Source organism: Pan troglodytes, chromosome 15, assembly GCF_028858775.2.
Source record: "Pan troglodytes isolate AG18354 chromosome 15, NHGRI_mPanTro3-v2.0_pri, whole genome shotgun sequence".
Lineage (NCBI taxonomy): Eukaryota > Metazoa > Chordata > Mammalia > Primates > Hominidae > Pan > Pan troglodytes.
In genome coordinates, this window is record NC_072413.2 from 19,886,831 (window position 1) to 19,909,056 (window position 22,226).

Here is a 22,226-nt window from a genome sequence, read left to right on the forward strand (position 1 = left end):
TAATGTTTCCCATGCACTCATTTAGTTTGAACTTTCACAGCAACCCAATGAGGTAATACTCCCATTTCACATATAATACTGAGAGATGAGTTGCACAAGATTATACACTGTTAAGTAGCAGAGCCAGAATGGACTTCAGAATCCCAACTACAATACAAATGTTTATTTAAATAAAGAAGAAAGTTATTGTACAAATATCACTCTTCAGGTTTAGCTTACAGAGCCATGGCTATGGATTCTTAGCTCTGTAAGGAAGTGCTTCTATAAATTCTTAGGTTTAGAGATGATACCATCTGGGTACCTTTGCTTGAACCGTGCAACCACATCTGGGTCTAGTAGGTGGATCCCATCCAGTTGGTTTCCAAGGGTGATCCTGAAACAGTGTAAAAGGAGGGGCAAACCAGAAATCCTGGAATTAGAGGGTTTAATATTGTTAAAAAAAATGCATGCCAAATGAAGACTGCCTATCATCATATCAAATATGCCAATTCTAAAAAGAGCTTAACATTAGAATAGTATATGGTAGAATTACTAGTTCAGAATTGGCATAGATTCTGGTGTTAAAATAGACTGGATCTGTATTATCTGAGGGTTAGTAACTAATGCTTAGCCAGGCCTGCTTCACAGAGTTGCTACCAGGGAGTATTCTTTGGATAAGCAAAATGCTAGCAGCATGTGTTTTAAGCTCTGTTAAGGGGTGAAAGGTGTAATTATTGACAGATTAAATAGATAACTTCGTAACCACCAGGGGGCAGATTCAATACATCACAGAATGGCTGAGGAAGATCCTTGGGTTGTGAAGAGAGTAGAAACCCTAGGGAGCAGTGCTTTTGGGTCCCAGAACCTGTTGAGTTTCTAATGAATATTTGTAGAATCTCATAAAACAGTTTAAATACAAGCTTAAGTGGCTTATGAATCCTGTGAAGCTCATTTATGGAAGTGGAAAACAATGTGAAGATCTACTAAGTTCTGTCCTTAATCATAAATAATAGCCCCTTGAGGACTAGCCTGTTCTCTGGTCACCTTACCAGTTGGGTTGCACATTGTGTGGTCGTCCAAATAACTCAATCTTGCGAGTGCCAGGAGATAGTCTTTCAATCATGCCATAGATTTCATCTGGTTTATGACTGGTGGAACGAACCTAGGAAATAAAAACTAGCTGCTTTTTAAGTTACACAAGATTGCAATTCTAGCCCTTTCTATTATGTTTATGATCTAAATGAGAAAAATCTGGGATGAGAATACACCCAACATGAATAACTGATACCAACAAAAATGTGGAAGCTTTGGAGGCCTGGGAAGCACATACCTCAGCTACGATCACATCACAATCCAGACCCTGGTTGAAGCCTTGGGGATTTCCTTTGACACCAACCTGCTCACCACAGATAACAGATTACCTTATGAAACCACACCTTTGAACTTTTTCTCAGTAAGAAATCAAATGATTCTTCTTTGTGCTCCACCTATTGAATTGGGCCCCACTGCTGCTCACCAAGCAGTGTTCCTTCCCATGGTTCAACCAGTGACCTGTACGGCCTGTCCGAATGATGCGTTGCAGTTGATTTGTCTTCACCCAAATAATTTCATCTACCCGTTCATACCTGTGGGGCATAAAAAAGAACTAGAGTTTTAGCCAAACTTTTACAGTTTAGGGGTAGTACCATTTATAGAAGCAAGGAATCACAGAATACTCTGGGAGAAGAGAACATGTATCTCACTGCAACAGTATTACCCTCAAAAGAAAGCAACACAACCACTACTTACCCCCAGAGGTTTAGACATTCTCTCCCCAACTCCATGGCCCTAGAAAGAAATGAGTTAAACAACTATTTGTATGCCCATATTTTTTTTCCCTTCAAAATATGTGATGTGTTAAAAACACTATAAACACTTTTTCAGTAGATGCTCAGTGAACATTTACATGCACACCACCAAAAGCATGGTGGATCTAAGAATGAAAAGATAAAACTATGCTCAACAACCTTACCTTTCTCAAAGAACAAATGTAGAGTTAAATATATATTCGGGGTAAAATTTGCATTGTAAACAGGCATTAGGACTCAGTAGAAAAAAAGACTGGCTGGGCGTGGTAGCTCACGCCTGTAATCCCAGCACTTTGGGAGCTCAAGGTGAGTGGATCACAAGGTCAGGAGATAGAGACCATCCTGGCTAACATGGTGAAATCCAGTCTCTACTAAAAATACAAAAAGAAAAAATGAGCTGGGCTGGTGGCACGTGCCTGTAATCCCAGCTACTCAGGAGGCTGAGGCAGGAGAATTGCTTGAACCTGGGAGGTGGAGGTTGCAGTGAGCTGAGATCACACTACTGCACTCCAGCCTGGGCAACACAGTGAGACTCTCTCAAAAAAAAAAAAAAAGAAAAAAAAAAAGACTAAATCAGTCATACATTTAATAGTGGGGCTAGGAAAACCCAGGATTTTATCTCCCATTCAGTATTCACTCTTGTACTGTATCTGTCCATACCTACATAACTGAATTGCATTACCTGCCTGTGACCCAGAGGAAGAGAAAGCCATCATCCTGTAGTACGGGTATGTTGAGCCTGCGCATCTCATCATCTGTCAGGGTCCCATAGGGCAGTTCCATGTGAATATCCCAGGGTGGGTCAGCCATCACAACTGCAAACTTGCCCAAGATACTGACGTCCAGGTAGCGGATATCACAACAGATCCACTGCATAAAGTGGTATTTGGTCATCTTCCCTACTTTAACTCTCAGATTCATGGCCCGAGTCCCTCTTTTCCATTTGATTTTTCCTATTCCCTTAAAAGCTTATCTATCCCCCTCCATTCCCAATAAGCAAGAGAAGATTGCTGAATTATGCTCTGCTTTCTTAACGTGTATGGCTGCCCTATCAAACGTAAGTCCATAAGTTGAGACGAGTTTTCTGAGCAGACAGGTACCTGAGGTGGGAAGAGTCGGTCTGCACTGGAATCACCTCCGACACTCTGTGTAAGAGCAAGCTCCTGGCTTGGTGTGTGGTCTTTGCTGCCAGGGGCCTCAGAATCCATGCAAGCATCAATTTCATAGTGAACATACTTGCAGGTATCCATGTGGAAACATGTATTAAGGAAAGAGCAGTCACCTAAAGACTCATCAGTGTGTTTATTGATAATTCGTCTGGGAAAATAAAAAGGGAGAATCAAGATGGTGCTCCAGATGTAGATCCAACAGTTCAAATTCCAAATGATTTCAAAATGTCTATTTTATTACCCTCCCCTAATTCTATCATTAGAGCTTCCTCCAAGAGTTTTAAGGGAGGCAGGTAGCATGGAAATCCATAATTCATACTACAGAACAATTGTAATTCCTCTCTGAGTAAAGACTTGGTTTCCTGTTTTACCACTGGAAGGCAAGCAGTGCAGGAGACTTGGGTAGAACAGAATAAAACACTGACCTAAGAGTTTAGGTTCCTTTTCTCCTAAGATTATCCTCCTTTCAGAGTACTTTAACTTTCACTGTGGCTCAGAGACAGACATACTTTGCTATTCTAAGAGGGAGGGAGCTTTTAAAAAAAAAATCTCAATTATTTGGGAGTACAGCCTGTATTCTTCCCACACAATGCACTTCTGAAAGTACACCTTCAGGGTCTGGAGGACTTACACAAACCATAAACTAAATAAGATTACAGACAGAACCCCAATGACTGGAAGGAATATGCTGAAAAGGAATGGCTGCTTCTGACAAACCCATCCCACCTCATTCCCTTCCAAGAGACCTGAAGTGCAGCTTGCGACAGGGTCGATCAGCATCACTGGCTTTCATGCACTCCTCCTTGGTTCCATAGTCACAGAATTCTTGCACTTGGGCCCGACCTCGAGAGCGAAATTTTTCAACAATGGATTGTTCCTTGGCTGTTGTAGTATTTAATAGCTCTAGGATCTCCTGACTGACCTGTGACAGAAGTAGCCTTGGACTTAAAATGTCTTGTAGATCAAACTGGCTCTTAGACCAACTCCGCAAATTCTTTTTGACATTAATGTCTTCTAAGAGATAAATCAACTTCTTTTTTTTTTTTAAGAGATGGGATCTTGCTGTCACCCAGGCCAGAGTGCAGTTGTGTAATCATAATTCACCGTTTCTCCCACTGAACTCCCAGGCTCAAGTGATCCTCCCAGCTCAGCCTTCAGTTGTAGCTGGGAATACAGGTGCATGACACCATGCCAGCTAATGTTTTAATTACTTTACTTTCTATAGGGATAGGGTCTATGTTGCCCAGGCCGGTCTTGAACTCCTCGCCTCAGGTGATCCTCCCGCCTTGGCCTCCCAAAGTGTTGAGATTACAGGAATGAGCCATTGTGCCTAGACCTAAATTAGCTAACTTAATATTGGAAAATTGGAGCCTTCAGATAAGAGATTTGTTAGGGGTTCAGTCCTTCCTCACAAATATGCATTTGGGATGAAATTAAAATGGAAGAGGCCTGGTTCCTACCGCTAAGCATTATGTTAACATCCCCTTCCCAGGAAGGCATTCCTTCTACAAAAAAAATATTTACTGGGTGCTGAACTAAAAAGTATAGTGCTAAACACTTTACTTTTTAGCTCAGAGTCTATTCAATTCTATAAGGCAGGATACGCTGGTATTATCTTCATGTTACAGATGAGAAGACTAAGGCTCAAGAGAAGTTAATTAACTTGTTCAAACTCACGCACTAGAAGTACCAAACAGATAAGAACTCATGTCAGGCCAATACTTAAACTCAGAACCAATTCACATTATTTAGTCAATTTCCATAATTGCTCTAGTATTCCTCTCCATTCATCTCCCTATATTTCTATATATTTGGATTCCTCTTCTCTTGATCCAATTCTTTCAGATTCAGTGACAGATTATCTAAATAAGAATTTGTCGACGTTGGCATTATTGACACTTTGGGACAGACAACTGTTTGTTGTGGGGGTTTGTCCCACTATGCACTGTAGGATGTTTAACAACATCCCTGGCCTCTACCCCCACTAGATGCCAATAGCACTCCCCCATGTGTGACAATAAAAATGTCTCCGGACATTACCAGATCCCCTGGGAGTTGGGCAGTAGGGAATCATCCCCAGTTGAGAACCACTGCTGTAAACAGTTCTTTGCCCTAGGGGTAAATCCCTGTCAAACAAAGCTATAATTAAGAGCATATTGTGAGAGTATTTTCACATGACCCCTACCTTCTTGCTCTGTTGTTCCTTAGTGGACTGTTGGTTCAGAAGGCTCTCTATCTCCAGATCAACATCTGAGGCAGCATGTTTCCTTGATTTCTTGGCTGGCTCCTTTGCTGGTTCCGATGCTGAAGAGTTCAGACCAGAGACTAACGAACTGGCAAAGGCAGCTACTGTAGTTGAGTCCTGTTCTGCACGCCGCTTCTGCCCTGTTACAGTCCCTGCTACCTCCCCAGGGCCCTTCTTTTCTGCCACAGCACCCATCATGGCAGAGAGCTTGGAATGGTCAGCATAGGTTACAAGAGTAGGATGTGCATCATCTTGTAGGAGACCTCGCTTTACCTCAATCAACTCCTGAGCTGCAAACTTCTGCAGGAGGCTTTCTACCCCATCTTGAGTGGCAGGAGCATCTGGCTAGAGAAGGAGGGGAGGTATGGGCAATAAGACACTGACCGTGAACTGAGAATAAGTTGTAAATCCTAACTCTGTCAGGTCATTACCGTGGAGATGGCAAGACAGATGGACACAGCATCAGTGGGCAATGTTAAGGCCAGATCAGAGAGGTGGTGTAGCAACTTCTTCTCTAACTCAGGATCTGTAGCTAATTCAGGAACTGCTGAAGCTGTGCTGGGCTTAGGGCCACCAGAGGTGGGTGCAGTAGGCACTGGGCTGTCACTACGGAAGGTTGGAGACAATGCTGCCTCTGGATTCCGTAGATCTAGGAATGAAGAGAAGTGAAAATGAAAAAAGGCAACCACTGTTGGTCTATATATTTCTGAGAAATCAAATTCTCTAGCATTCCCATACACAGATCTTTCATTTTGTGCAGGAAATTCTGTGACCAACTTTAGCACTAGATTACCTATCCTCAATCATACTAAAACATTCACTGCTTTGTCAAGATAATACTGGATTTTCTATCTACCTTTTCTCTATTGAGTGAGTAATGTTTTCCTAATTCCCTATCCTTGCTGTGATACAAAGAAAGTAAATTAGCATGATAGATTTAAATATCCCTACCACCTTTCTATCAACCTACATTTTAATAAAGGACAGGAATATACTCAACAACCTAGGCTGGGATCCAATATTCTTTTTGAGGCATGTAGTGTGAATTTTAATGAATTCAGGCCACTGATCAACAAAGTGTACAAAATGACAATGTTGGGGGCCAACAGTGTTACCTATAACACTCACAAACACAAAAATCTTAATACTTTGCTGAAGCCTTGGTTACCAAATGATATTTCCTGACTATATTATCATCATCTATTACTTCACAAGCTGGGTTGCCATCATAACCTTAATACGATTTGAGAAACTAAAATTAGGACAAAATGTTACCTTTGAGAAAGCCTAATATCTGTGGTTAACTAAAATACAGATGAAATATTAAACTCCTAAGACCTGAACTGAAATTGCTAAATAAGTAGGCCATTAGTTTACATTTAGAAATATTTTGTTTACTTAAATATTTCCATTCTGGTAAGGCACTGGGGCTCACGCCTGTAATCCCAGCACTCTGGGAGGCCAAGGTGGGTGGATCACTTGAGGTGAGGAGTTCGAGACCAGCCTGGCCAACATGGTGAAACCCCATCTCTACTAAAATATAAAAAAAAAAAATTTAGCTGGGGGTGGTGGCGCAAGGTTATAATCCCAGCTACTGGGGAGGCTGAAGCAGGAGAATTGCTTGAACCCACGAGGCACAGGCTGCAGTGAGCCAACATCATGCCACTGCACTCCAGACTGGGCGACAGAGCAAGACTCTGTCTCAAAAAATATATAAATAAATAATTCATTAATGTGAAAATTTTCCACTCTAATGGAAACTGAATTTATTAAAATCTGACTCAGGGCTTGGTGTGGTGCCTTGTATCTGTAATCCCAGCACTGTGAGAGGCCAAGGTGGGAGGATCACTTGAGCCCAGGAGTTCCAGACCAGCCAGGGGAACATGGTGAAACCCAGTGTCTCTAAAGAAAATTTTTTTAAAAATTAGCCACACATGGTGGCCTGTGCCTGTAGTCCCAGCTGCTGGGGAGGCTGAGGTGGGAGGATTCCACTCTCACCCATTTCTTCTTTCGTTTTCAGTTTCTCCAGTTAGTAACTGAAGATGTTCTTTGAGTAATTAAGTGAGTGAGAAAATTTTTAAGTGAGAAATCTATAAAAAGAACCATGTTAACATAAATATTTCAGTCCTTACAAGTTGGTATTGACTTTTCTCAATGGTAATCTGACTGATTTAATACTGCTCATTCCAATATCTGGTGATGTAATTCTGGTTATGAATCCTTGTATTAATAACACCTCCTGGGAGGTTTTTTTTCCCCCACATTACATTCAGAATATTAGAGCTGAAAATACCTTTTTTAAGGTTATCAGGAGGAGGGAGCTTATGTTCAATGTGGTGGATAAAACTTAACTGCTGGTTAATACAATTGTTATTCAGGTGAAATTCCCTAAACTTTTCACGTGCAAAGTTTTTTATGTATACAGACATTTGGGGAAAAGTTTTATCATCCCTAAAACCGGTTACTGTCCAGAAAATGATAAGAATCCCTGGGTTCCAAATCCTTCATAAGGTATTTATTCATTTATTTATTCAACACATTTACTCAATGCCTCCGCTGTGCTGCAACTACACTGACATTCTGCTTCTAATCTAGCGAAAATAATGTGTTGGGTTTAGCAAAATAATACATAATACTTGATTCACCCTTTAATTAAGAGAACCACTGAAATTAATATGGTCTGATTACAAATTTGCTGAATCCTTAAACGTGTCAACATCTATATGCACATCTTCAATCTCAAAAAATATACTGGAGCAGTTCACATATTTACTATGTGCTAAACCTGGCCAAATATAGTTTGTTTCCATTAAAATAAAGATTTTTTTTTTTTTTTTTTTTTGAGATGGAGTCTTGCTCTGTTGCCCAGGCCAAAATAAAGATTTTTTTCAGTAATATTTTTCTTTTTAAAAAAATATACTTTACCAACATGAGATATATAACATCCATTAGGATGGCGCTTCCTCAAAAATCAAAAATAGAATTACCATATGATCTAGCAATTCCACTTTTGGGTATGCCCAAAAGCATTAAAGCAGGGTCTCGGCGGGGCGTGGTTGGCTCACACCTGTAATCCTAGCACTTTGGGAGGCAGAGGCAGGCGGATCATGAGGTCAGGAGATCGAGACCATCCTGGCTAACATGGTGAAACCCCGTCTCTACTAAAAATACAAAAAAATTAGCCGGACGTGGTGGCAGGCAGCTGTAGTCCCAGCTACTCGGGAGGCTAAGGCAGGAGAATGGGGTGAACCCGGGAGGTGGAGCTTGCAGTGAGCCGAGATCGTGCTACTGCACTCCAGCCTGGGTGACAGAGCGAGACTCTGTCTCAAGAAAAAACAAAACAAAAAAGAATTAAAGCGGGGTCTCAAAGAGATATTCATACACCCAGGTTCATAGCAGCATTATTTACAATAGCCAAAAGGTAGAAGTAACCCAAACGCCCACCCATGGATGAATGAACAAAATGTGTTATATACATACAGTGGAATATTATTTATCCTTCAAAAGGAAGGAGGCCAGGCATGGAGGCTTATTTATGCCTGTAATCCCAGCACTTTGGGAGGCTGAGGATGGAGGATCACTTGAGCTCAGGAGTCCAAGACCAACCTAAGCAACATGGCAAAACCCTGTTGGACGTTTTGCCCAAAAAATACTAAAAATTAGCCAGGCGAGGTTGTATGTGCCTGTAGTACATATAACAAGCACCTGCCACCACACCTGGCTAATTTTTGTATTTTTAGTAGAGACAGAGTTTCACTATGTTGGCCAGGCTGGTCTTGAACTCCTGACCTCAGGTGATCCACCCGCCTTAGCCTTTCAAAGGCTGCGGACACCTGTAGTCACAACTACTCGGGAGGCTGAGGCAGGAGAATTGCTTGAACCCAGGAGGCAGAGGTTGCAGTGAGGTGAGATGGCGCCACTGCACTCCAGCCTGGGCAACAAGAGCGAAACTCTGTCTCAATAAATAAATAAATAAATAAATAAATAAATAAATAAATAATAAAAATGCCAATCTAACAAAGGTCTCCCAATATTTTGCCCATATTATTTTCCACTATTAACGATATGGTGGATACATTTTAGTTCATTTTATATCTTTGTCTTTTGACACTCAGTTCAGTAGTCGGTAATTATCAGATTTCAGTAATGCTGTAAAAAACAAGGTGTGGCCGGGCGCAGTGGCTTACACCTGTAATCCCAGCAATTTGAGAGGCCGAGATGGGCGGATCACGAGGTCAGGAGATCGAGACCATCCTGGCTAACACTGTGAAACCCCGTCTCTACTAAAAACGATACAAAAAAATCAGCCAGGCGTGGTGGTGGGCACCTTTAGTCCCAGCTACTTGGGAGGTTGAGGCAGGAGAATGGCGTGAACCTGGGAGTCGGAGCTTGCAGTGAGCCGAGATCGCGCCACTGCATTCCAGCCTGGGCAACAGATGTGGTAGGCAAATTTTTATTTCCGGTGAGAAACGAATGGAATAATCTGAACTTTTATCAAGTCTTGAGTTATATCTTACATGACAACATGATTCATAAACTTACAATACAGTGTTTAACAAGGGTTTCCTAAGAATCCTAAAGCTCAACAAAACACATTCTTTGAAATAATCAAAATAACACGGAAAGAACAGTGACATTCTGGTTTAATTTGTATGTTTCATCTTTACCTATTACCACAGTACCAAATGATGGGTCAGATCAAGCTCTCGGTCAGAAGACAAGATACATTTAATTACAACCCCAAAAATACTTTTATAAGAGTCTTAACTAGACTGGGATTACATCTGTAATCCCAGCACTTTGGGAGGCCAGGGTGGGAGGATAGCTTGAGCCCAAGAGTCCAAGACCAGCCTGGGCAACATGGCAAGGCCCTGTTTCTACAAAGAAATAAAAATTAAAAAGTAGGCAGGCATGGTAGGGTACACCTGTGGTGCTAGCCACTCAGGAAGAGGCTGAGGCAGGAGGATCACTTGAGCCCTGAGGTCGAGACTGCAGTAAGCTGTGTTCACGCCACTGAATTCCAGCCTAGGTAACAGAACGAGATTCTTGTCTTACACACACACACACACAGAAAAGGGTCTTAGCTATATTATTAGCTAAATATACAAATCAAGAGATATTCATATCTAAAAAAGAAAAAATAAATAAAAATAAAAAAGGATATGTACATGCAGGGAGAATACAGTCTTATTGTCAAAAATATTAAACATGTTTAGCAAGGACCTGGATCAAAGTATCAAGGCTCTAGTAGTTAGGTCTGCATACAGCAGAAAGTTTGGTTAATACCAAAATGTAGTTAATGTCATAGAAAAATGAAATGAAACTTAAAATGACCAAGAGCAATTAGAATCATTCATTGAAAGAGTATGAATTTAGAAATGGAAAAGTATAAAGAAGTATGATGCCGGGCACAGTGGCTCACACCTGTAATCCCAGCACTTTGGGAAACTGAGGCGGGCAGATCAGCTGAGGTTGGGAGTTTGAGACCAGCCTGACCAACATGGAGAAACCCCGTCTCTACTAAAAATACAAAATTAGCCAGGAGAGGTGGCATATGCCTGTAATCCCAGCTACTCAGGAAGCTGAGGCAGGAGAATCACTTGAACCTGGGAGGCGGAGGTTGCGGTGAGCCAAGATCGCGCCATTGCACTCCAGCCTGGGCAACAAGAGTGAAACTCCATCTCAAAAATAAATAAATAAATAAGTATGATGAGGAACAATTAAAATCAAGAAACAACAAATACCACCACAGATAGAGGATGGCCTGTCACAAAAACGACAGAAAGGTGAACACAAAGTAGTCAATGATGTAGTACACCAATATAGCGGCTTTTTAAAAGTTAATTTTGTAGGCCAGGCATGGTGGCTCACACCTGTAATCCCAGCACTTTGGGAGGCCAACGTGAGTGGATTGCTTGAGCTCAGGAGTTAGAGATCAGCCTGGGGAACATGGTGAAACCCCTTCTCTACCAAAAATACAAAAAATAGCTAGGCATGGTAGCACACGCCTGTGGCCCCAGCTACTTGAGAGGCTGAAGTGGGAGGATCGCTGGAGCCCGGGAAGTCAAGGCAGCAGTGAGCCATGATCATGCCACAGCACTCCAGCCTGGGTGACAGAGGGAGACCCTGTCTCTCACTAACTAACTAAATAATTTTGCAGATCACTTTGTTGAAACAAACAACTACCTGATCCTCAGGTCCCCTTTTGCAACTGCCATTGCTGAATGGGAAAAGACTCCACAGGAAAATTAAATAGGCTGGATATGGTGGCTCTCACCTGTAATTCAAACACTTTGGGAGGCTTAGGCAAGAGGACAGCTTGAGCCCAGGTGTTCAAGACAAATGTGGGCAACATAATGAGACCTTATCTCTGTTAAAAAGTTAAAAATTAGCCAGGCATGGTGGCATGCACCTGTAGTCCTAGCTACTCAGGAGGATGAGCCGGGAGGACTGCTACACTCCAGCCTGGGCAACGGTGAGAGACGCTATCTCAAAAACAAAAGCAAAAAAAGTCGTTGGCATCATTTACGCACATTTTTAAAAAGTTTCAAAACAGGAAACCAAAGAATAGGGGAAAAACATAGCAAAACAAAAAATTGTATCTATAAATAAATCAATGAAGTTTCTAGAGCAAGGGAAAAAAAATTATCCCTCTTAGGTAATTCAGGAACTACTCTGAGACTTGACTACTAATTATTGCCTGATCATATGACTTGCACTTCTTACACTATCCTCCCCTCTTACCTCTTTAATTATCTAGGTCCTATATAGCCATAAAGGCCAAATTCAAGTGCCAATTCCACTATGATGGTTTTGATGGCTTCACTACCTACACCAGCTCTTGTTACTTCTCTTCATTGTACAGACTGTAGATTCATTCATTTGGTTTCGTACATATATCTTATCATATTCCTCACTTTTTGTAAGCATCTACCCTTGAATCCTATGCTTTTTAAACTTCTTGAGGACAGGGGCAATTTCTTCCTTATTTTTGTCTAATGAGACCCATGAACACTGTAGATACTCAAGAAAGGTAATTAATTAGGTGGGAGGATGCTGCCAGTGCATCTTCTATTTCTAGGGGCCAGAATACGAGCACATGAACCTAACATGATCTAGACAAGATTTAGAGATGCAGTTGAAGATACTGACAAATATTGGAACAATCTACCACAAGGGTGATACTGAGTCACTATTTTTGCAGAGCTTTGTTACTAGTTTGCCTTAAATAATTCAGAGTTTGTCCTGAGGGTAGGGAGTGGATAACAGTGAATTTAATCTTTTAAATTTCCTTCAAGTTTTATGATCGTGACACGGGGGCAACAGGAGAAGAGAAAAAGTTTGGAAACCAAACACAAATGTTTTCAGATTCCTGCTAGGTATGTAAATGGCTAAGTCAATGCCGGTAGGGGTACTCATTCAGAAACACCCAGTGCCACTCTGTACGGGCCACTGAATTGGGCACTGCAGATATAAAGGTTCATTCCTCGCTTACTGTACCCACAGCTGCCAAGAAATGACCACTACAAAACAGTCGTTATAACTGAGGGAACAAAGCGCCAAAGCAGCAACAAAAAGGGGTTCTTGCTGCTTCGCGGGATAGGGGGCTGAGCAGCCTCACAAAGGCGACGTCCTCGCAGTCTGAAGAGGAGTGGGCAAGGCGGACGAGGGTGGGGCTCAAGCGTCCGTCCGGTAAAAGTGACCTGGAAGAACCGAGGCCCAGCGTGAGGAGGAACCGCGAACTACTTGCAGAAGGGCGAAGGTCTGCTGCTGAAGGTGGAGAGGGAGTACCAATGTAGGAGGCTTTATAGAAATGGCCGTTTGGTAAAGGGCAGTGACTCTGGAGCTTTTTCTCTAGGGATCCCGCCCGGCCTCCCCGGTTGAGCCTCGGCCCCAACAGCCCAGTGCCTCACCCAAGTGCCCCGAGTCCTGCTTCCGCCTCCGCTGCAGCCTCTCCCGCAGAGAGTCCAGCTGCTTCTTGTGGGCCTGGATAGAGCTCCACGTGTCCGACATCCTAGTCTCCCAGCCCTGACACCTCTCGAATAAGGCGCGGCGGACTAGCACCTCCCAGCACTCGCTCCAGGATATAGCCAATTCTCACGCGGACACCCCGAAGGCTAACCGGAAAATGACCCCTGGAGATGAGCAAGACAGAAAAGTCATTTCCGGTGTCGCGCTTTCTTGGAAGCTATAAAGAGCCACGTTAGGTGTTGGCAGAGCGGCCGGTATAGTCCTTATACCCGCTCTCTCATGCTTCCGGACACAGTGAGGCTGTGGTTGCCATGTTGGTGACTGGCAGAGCGGCCATGTTGCTTATAGACGCGCATGGGGCCATGTTGAATATTCAGAGAGGAGTCCTGAGAGTTGACTTGTGTTAAAGTAGCACTCGTAGAGAGCAACACCATATAGTACAGTTTTTGGGGTTTTTTTCTTTTTTTTTTTGAGACGGAGTTTCACTCTGTCGCCCTGGCTGGAGTGCAATGGCGCGACCTCGGCTCACCGCAACCTCCACCTCCCGGGTTCAAGTGATTATCCTGCCTCAGCCTCCCGAGTAGCTGGAATTACAGGCGCCCGCCACCACGCCCGGCTAATTTTTTGTATTTTTAGTAGAGACGGGGTTTCACTGTGTTGGCCAGGCCAGTCTCGAACTCCTCACCTCGTGATCCGCCCTCCTCGGCCTCCCAAAGTGCTCGGATTACAGGCGTGAGCCACCACACCCGGCCATAGTACAGATTTTTAAGATGAAGGATCACTAGTTCCTTTTGACAGTTTGGTACTAACATACCTTTTCCACTGAAGGTGGTGTTGGTTTGTTTCCATGCGTTCATTTACAAAAAAATAAAAAAAAAACACAACGGTGGTCCCCAATCTGAGGTGAGGAGGGGCGGTGGTGGGTGCGGGCATGCTTCTTTGTGTGGACGAGGCGTGGGGAAGTGGGGAGGGCTGATGAAGGAAAAATCCGAGAGGTCTTCAAATACGTGATCTCTCTCTTAGGCTAAATTTACAAAGTACGTGTAATCTATTAAAATCGGGTTCCGACACTAAGAGGGCTTTGAGGTCCTGGTTGCGTTGTGTTTTTTGTTATGAGAGCTACCTGCATGAGTGTGTTCAGTTTGTGAAATGTAATTGAGCTGAACATTTTGGTATGTGCACTTTTCTGTATGTGTAGTAAACTTAAATACAAGGTTGGTGGTGGTGTTTTTTCCTACAATCCTTTTTTTCTTTCTTTTTTTGACACATTTTCTTTTTTTTTTTTTTTTTTTTTGAGATGGTCTCACTCACTCTGTCACCCAGGCTGGAGTGCAATGGCGTGGTCTCAGCTCACTGCAACCTCCGCCTCCTGGGTTCAAGCAATTCTCCTGCCTCAGCCTCCCGAGTAGCTGGGATTACAGGCGCGTGCCACCACACCTGGCTAATTTTGTATTTTTAGAGACGGGGTTTCACTATGTTGGCCAGGCTGGTCTCGAACTCCTGACCTCGTGATCTGCCCCCACGATCTGACCCCGCCTCAACCTCCCAAAGTGCTGGGATTACAGGCGTGAGCCACCGAGCCCGGCCTGACACAGAGTTTCATTCTTACTGCCCAGGCTGGTGTGCAGTGGTGTGATCTCAGCTCACTGCAACCTCCGCCTCCCGGATTCTAGCTGCCTCAGCCTACCTAGTAGCAGGTATTACAGGGACCTGCCACCATGCCCAGTTAATTTTGTATTTTTAATAGAGATGGGGTTTCACCATGTTGGCCGGGCTGATCTTGAACTCCTGACCTTAGCTCATCAGCCTGCCTTGGCTTTCCAACGTGCTGGGATTACAGGCATGAGCCACCGGCTTGGCCTTTTGTTTGTTTGTTTGTTTTGTTTTTTTTAATGGAGCTCCCTGAATGGAAACATTTCGGGAATCACTGACTTATCCAATGTCTACATGATGCCATACGCTGTTGTCCAAAAAATACAAAAAATAGTTTGACTGGCATGGCTCCTGTTTTCAAAGAGTTTATAACCTGGTCAAGGAGCTATGAGCCAGTTTATTAATACTGAACCATCTTCACAGCATGAGGTAGCATGGGCATAGACTTTTTAAAAAACAAAAACAAAACAAAACAAAAAAACAGAAAAAAAAAACGTGATTTCAAAGAAGAGGAGGACTCCAAGTTTAATGACCCAGGAAGGCATTGGAAAGAAGCTGGAATCAAGGTTCAGGCTTGAAATGACCACTAAGGTTTCAGTAGGTGAAGGTATAGGAGGGAAATCCAGGTCTGGAATATGATAAAGGCAAAGGTCTAGACTAGAGGTAGGAAAGCATGATGTATGTTATGCCAATCTGGATTAGTTCGCCAGAACATAAAGATTTATATTTGGGAATATTGGGAGAAATTTTAGGTTTCCAAATTTGAGGCCAGATTGTAGAAGGTACATGGTACCTGAGTAAAGACTTGGCAATTTATTCAGAATACAATAGGAAACACTTAGGGTTTGTAAATAGGAATGTTTCAAAATTGATTTGCTGTTCTAGATAAATTGAGGTGAGGAGGAAGGAGATTTTGGAGAGGACAAAGATGGTTAGTAGTCCATTGTAACTAAGTGTCTGATGAGAAGAACTGTAACTAAAAGCTGGTTATGAACAGTAATGAAAAGGAAGGGGTGAATATGAAGGCAGCTCTTGAAAGATGTATGTGTATTGTAATATGAATTTCATCCATTCAGTAAGTATTGAGTGTTTACTATGTGTTAGATACTATGGAGATTTAGTAGTGATCAAAATACTCATTTCCATCTCATTTTCTGAACTTAATTTACTTTTAGGGAATTTACACTATCTATTGGGATGTGTAACTTTGTTTTTTTGTTTTTGTTTTATTGAGACAAGCCTCACTCTTTCACTGCTGGAGGGCAGTGGTGCAAAGAAGTAGCACAAGTACTCCTGAAAGTCAATCAAATCAAGGGCAGCTCCCAGAAGTTTTTGCTTTCACATTAATTCTGGGTAAATTATTACAGTGGCATATTGGGCAAATTTTAGAAGTACAGGAAGGCCTCTTAGCATGATCTTCTTGTAGAGAGATTCTTTTTAGACTCCTCTTGACCAGTTTGCTGCTCAAAAGAAAGACATTGCTTTCTTGTCAGCGCGTAGCCCTCAGCAGTACACAGAGGAGGAGGAGGAGGAGGAGGAGGAGGAGGGAAAAATGCAGAATTCTTCTAGTCAAAACAGAGTGTAAGCCTAATTTTGAGCAGATGGGTGCTGCATGCATTACACTTCTCAACTTTTCCTCATATCTGCTACGGTAGATTGCTTCCAGTGTTGGCCACAACAATGCCTCTCACCCACATGCCCTTAGACAGTGTGACTTTGCCCCCTTTCAATCAATAAGTAAAGCTTATTCCCCCTCCTCTTGAATCTGAGCTAGGCTTCTGACTAGCTTTCACCAAAAGAATGTGGCAGAAGAGATATTCCCTGAGTTCTAGACCTTAAGAGGTCTAGACCTTAAAAGGCGTTACAGCTTTCGGGATTTGGTTTTGTTTTGTTTCTAATTTTTGAGAGAGAGTCCCTGGGTGTGTTCCATCTAAACACTGTTGAAGCAAGAGACAGATCTGAGGGACCTCCAAATGTGCTGCCGCGGCTTCTGTTTCTGCCCTCTTGGAACCCTGGGCCTTCATGGAAGTCCAGTCACCCTGATAGACCACTTAAAAAGAGAGACCCTGGAGAATGAAGGATGGTAAGGAGAGAGGGTTCAGCATTCCAGCCAGCCATCTGAGTAGCCAGAAGTTGAGGCCATCTTGGCTTCTCCAGTCCAGATGAAAGCTGCATGAGTGAGCCCAGTCCTCACCACATGGAACGTAGACAAGCCATCCTACCAGGCACTCCATGGAATCATAAGCAAATACATAAGTATTAAGACACTAGGCTGGGTGTGGTGGCTCACACGTGTAATCCCAGCACTTTGGGAGGCCAAGGTGGGCGGATCATGAAGTCAGGAGTTCGAGGCCAGCCTGGCCAACATAGTGAAACCCCATCTCTACTAAAAATACAAAAATTAGCCAGGTGTGGTGGCACGTGCCTGTAGTTTCAGCTACTTGAGAGGTTGAGGCAGGAGAATCGCTTGAACCCAGGAGGCAGAGATTGTGGTGAGCTGAGACAGTGCCATTGCACTCCAGCCCAGGTGACAGAGCAAGACTCTGTCTCAAAAAAAAAAAAGAAGACATTAATTGGCTGTGTGCTGTGGTATGTGCCTGTAATCCCAGCTGCTTTGGAGGCTTAGGTGGGAGGATCCCTTGAACTCAGGAGTTCAAGACCATCCTAGGCAACATACCGAGACCCCATCTCAAACATAGTACTAACTGTATACTTCACTTTTTTTTTTTTTTTTTTTTTTTTTTTGAGATGGAGCCTTGCTCTGTTACCCAGGCTGGAGTACAGTGGCACGATCTCAGCTCACCACAACTCCCCCTCCCTGGTTCAAGCAATTCTCCTGCCTCAGCCTCCCGAGAAGCTGGGACTACAGGCATGTACCACCATGTCCGGCTAATTGTATTTTTAGTAGAGACAGGATTTCACTATGTTGGCCAGGCTGGTCCCAAACTCCTGACCTCGTGATCCACCCGCCTTGGCCTCCCAAAGTGCTGGGATTACAGGTGTGAGCCATCATGCCCAACCCTTCGCTTTTTACTTGATTCTTTGGCTGAATGTTTTTTCCCTCAAGTCTTGTTCATATCTGACTAAAAACAGAATGCCCACTAGGGTTAGTCAACCTACTGTTATTAAATGTTAGAAAAGGAAATATAAAGGGAAGTCAAAGTTGGGTCTAATTGAGAATAAGACTAGTGAAATCTGTTTTAAGGATCAGAAGACAAGTGTTTGTTGATTGACTAAGAAGTTCCAGGGATGATAACCAAAGTTACAGGTGCAGGAGTTTCTGAGAGACGAGAATGTGCCAATAAATTCTGCGCCTTATTCAGGGGTGACACAGGTTGAATTCCCTGAGAAGCAGATGCTGGGACAGAACTGGTATAAGGAAAGACAGTGGGGGAAATGGGGAGTGGAATTGATTAGGGAGAGCTGTCAGACCACAATGCAGACCTGATAAAGTCTCTGCCAGTCCAGTGGGAAGTTCCAGAGCAAATATTGTTCATTAGAGTCCTATGTTCCAATGGCTAAGCCCTTGTACCTTGCTCAGTTTTGGGCCAAGGATTGGAGAAGAGCAGTACAGCTGGAGGTTGTCAGCTAACCAGGCTCCTTGCACTTGGTAGCCAGTTCTTTCTTGAAGGAACATCTCAAAAGCAGCCCATCTCTGTGTCTGCCAAACAGAGTGTGATGGATCTTATACAGGTTTTTTTTTTTTTTTTTTTTTTTTTTTTTTTTGAGATGGAGTCTTGCTCTGTCTCCCAGGCTGGAGTGCAGTGGCGCGATCTCGGCTCACTGCAACCTCCACCTCCTGAGTTCAAGTCATTCTCTTGCCTCAGCCTTCTGAGTAGCTGGATTACAGGTGCCTGCCACCACACTTGGCTAATATTTATTTATTTTTGAGACGAAGTTTTGTTCTTGTTGCCCAGACTGTAGTGCAATGGCATGATCTCAGCTCACCGCAACCTTCTCCTGGGTTCAAGTGATTCTCCTGCCTCAGCCCCCCAAGTAGCTGGGATTACAGGCCACTGCCACCACGCCCAGCTAATTTTGTATTTTTAGTAGAGATGGGGTTTCACCACATTGCCCAAGTTGGTCTCGAACTCCTGACCTCAGGTGATCCACCTGCCTCGGCCTCCCAAAGTGCTGGGATTACAGGCGTGAGCCACGGCGCCCGGCCTTATATAGGTTCTTAAATGGCAACTGCATTGGTTCCTAAGTTGTATAGGTTGAGTTAATATACTTGAGAGTGGTTATTGTGAAAGCTGAATTCAAGAGAATTGGATGCTCCCTTTCCCTTCTCCATTTTTGAATTACAAGTTTGAATTCCCTCTCTGATTCCACAGGACATTGTCCATTATCTGTCATAGTTCCTGTTACCCCCAAATAAAAGTATTTGTTTAAAGCTAGGCAATATGGTATGTGCCTGTAGTCCCAGGAGGCTGAGATGGGAAGATCAGTTAAGCCAAGGAGTTGGAGTCCAGCATGTACAAAACTGAGACCCTGTCTCTTAAAAAAAAAAAGTATCTGTTTACATTTTCCCGCTGAGACTGAGCTCCCCTAAGGGCAGAAGTTTCTCTTACAGTCAAACATCACATAATGATGATTTGGTCAACTATGGACCATGTGCACAACAATGGTTCCATAAGATCATAATGGAGCTGAAAAATTCCTATCACCTAGTGACGTTGTAGTTGCCATAATGTTGTAGCACAGTTACTTCATTTTAAATAAATTTAGTGTAGTCTAAGCATACAGTGTTTATAAAGTTTACAGTAGTTTACAGTAATGTCCTAGACCTTCACATTCACTTACCATGCACTCACTAACCCACCCACAGCAACTTCCAGTCCTGCAAACTCCATTCATGGAAAGTGCCCTATATAGGTGTAACTTTTTTTATTGTGTTTTTTATTATTTGTATTATTGTATTTTTACTATACCTTTTGTATGTCTAGATACACAAATACCATTGTGCTACAATAGCCTACAGTATTTAGTACAGTAATATGCTGTACAGGTTTGTTGCCTAGGAACAATAGGCTATAACATATAATCTAGGTTTGCAGTAGGCTATACCATCTTGGTTGGTGTAAATACATTCTATGAGGTTTGCACAACAACAAAATTGCCTAATGATACATTTCTTGGAATGTGTCCTGGTCATTAAGCGAGGCATAACAGTATTTACCTTTGCACCTAACCAACACATGGTCTCTTTTTTAATTTTTTTTTTTTTTTGAGACAGAGTCTCCCTCTGTCACCCAGGCAGGAGTGCAGTGGCACGATCTTGGTTCACTGCAACCTTCGCCTCCCAGGTTCAAGCAATTCAAGTAATTCAGGCAATTCTCCTACCTCAGCCTCCCGAGTAGCTGGGATTACAGGCCACTACCACCTGGCTGATTTTTGTATTTTTCGTAGACATGGGGTTTCACCATGTTGGCCAGCCTGGTCTCGAACTCCTGACCTCAGGTGATCCGCCCGCCTCGGCCTCCCAAAGTGCTAGGATTACAGGTGTGAGCCACCGTGCCCAGCCTAAAAATCATTTTGACTGGGAATTGAGAACTCTTGGTCTCTGAAACAAAGTAAAACCTCAAAAGTCAACTGAATGAGCAAAGAAGCTATCTCTTGCTTCTTATAATAGCAATGACTTTATTCATCCAATTTGAACTAGATCCTCTGTTTCATGGAAAATAAGTGTTTTGCAAGCTGCATTTATTTACATATTCATTCCTGCAGGTTAGACTTAATTCAACTTCCAAAAAGACTGTCCAGCAAAAAGCTACTGAAAGTGGGAAATGGTGGGGCTGAGCGTAGAGATAGGGTCAGTTATAAGAAGGAAGAAATTAAAGGCTCTAAGAAGAGAAACAATAAATTAGGGATGAAGGGAGAAAAGAAATAGAAATAAAAGCTATCAAATAAGAGGAGGTCAATGAAAGGAGAAAAAGCAGGACAGGCGAGAGAAAAGAATGAAAAGGAGGCAGAAAGAAAAGAAAGTAGAGCTGTGAAAAAGGGGGGTGGGGATTCAGGCTTAGTGCTGGCCTGCCCAGGGAAGTATCCATCAATAAAAGCCTCACTGACAGCTGTTACCATAATGGCAACTGGCACCTAAAGAGAGGGCAAGTCTGGTTTAATTAGTTAAATGGCATTATCTGTGTCCAGTGGGGGTGGGAGAGGTTAAGGGGATGGAATGATTGGTGACCCACCTCCTTCCACAGGCTGAGAGAAAAAGCAGATCTACAAAGCCTTGCCAGAAAGTAAAGATTCCCATGTGTTCCTATTTATCAGTTACATTTTAAAGGGGACTTGTACTGCTCTGGTGGGGGCAACTAGAATTAAACATTGGTTCTTTATCTTAAATTAAGTATAGGTTTATACTGGGCATGGTGGCTCATGACTGTAATCCCAGCACTTTGAGAAGCCGAGGCAGCAGATCACTTGAGCCCAGGAGTTGGAGACCAGCCTGGCCAACATGGTGAAACCTTGTGTCTACGGAAAATACAAAAAATTAGCCAGGTGTGGTGGGGCACACCTATAGTCTCAGCTCCCTGGAGGCTGAGATGGGAGAATCATCTGAGCCTGTGAAGTTGAGGCTGCAGTGAGCTGTGATTGCACCACTGTACCCCAGCCTTGGTGACAGAGTTAAGACTCTGTTCCCCCACACCCCCCAACAAGGAATAGGTTTACTCACCTCTTTCCCTTCTTACAGGCAGCCTCACATCCAGAGTCTTAAATGATGTAGCAGGGAGCAAGTGCCATCTCTGATCAGTGAAAATAGTGCAATGACTGGGATTCTGCCTACCTGGGTTCTATTTTTGTTTGAGACAGGGTCTCACTCTGTCACCCAGGCTGGAGTGCAGTGGTGCTATCATAGCTCATTGCAGCCTTCATCTCCCACTTCAGCCTCTTGAGTAGCTGGGACTACAGGCGCTTGCCACCATGCTCAGCTAATTATTATATTTTTTGAGACAGAGTTTTACTCTTGTTGCCTAGGCTGGAGTGCAGTGGCATGATCTTGGCTCTCGGCAACCTCTGCCTCCTGGGTTCAAGCAATTCTCCTGCCTCAGCCTCCCGAATAGCTGGGATTACAGGCGTGCACCACCATGCCCAGCTAATTTTTTGTATTTTTAGTGGAGACGGGGCTTCATCATGTTGGCCAGGCTGGTCTCGAACTCCTGACCTCAGGTGATCCACCCGCTTCAGCCTCCCAAAGTGCAGGGATTACTGGCGTGAGCCACCGTGCCCCGCCAGCTAATTATTTTTTGCAGAGACAGGGTCTCACTTTGTTTTCCAGGCGTGTCTTGAACTCCTGGGCTCCAGCAATCCCACCCTCGTTGGCCTTCCAAAGTGCTGGTATTATAGGCGTGAATCACT

General features: G+C 43.4%; 1 protein-coding gene across 2 annotated transcripts; it reads right to left on the reverse strand.

Moving 5' to 3' along the window:
* Positions 1–143: 143 nt before the first annotated feature.
* On the reverse strand, positions 144–13,401 carry METTL3 (methyltransferase 3, N6-adenosine-methyltransferase complex catalytic subunit). 2 transcript variants are annotated; one of them, NM_001246555.1, is given in 11 exon segments: positions 144–373; positions 1,029–1,141; positions 1,310–1,375; positions 1,496–1,604; positions 1,768–1,806; positions 2,509–2,696; positions 2,927–3,143; positions 3,742–3,917; positions 5,181–5,585; positions 5,672–5,889; positions 13,154–13,339. In NM_001246555.1, coding segments are annotated over 11 exon segments (1,743 nt in total). In that variant the 5' UTR covers positions 13,254–13,339; the 3' UTR covers positions 144–261.
* Positions 13,402–22,226: the final 8,825 nt, after the last annotated feature.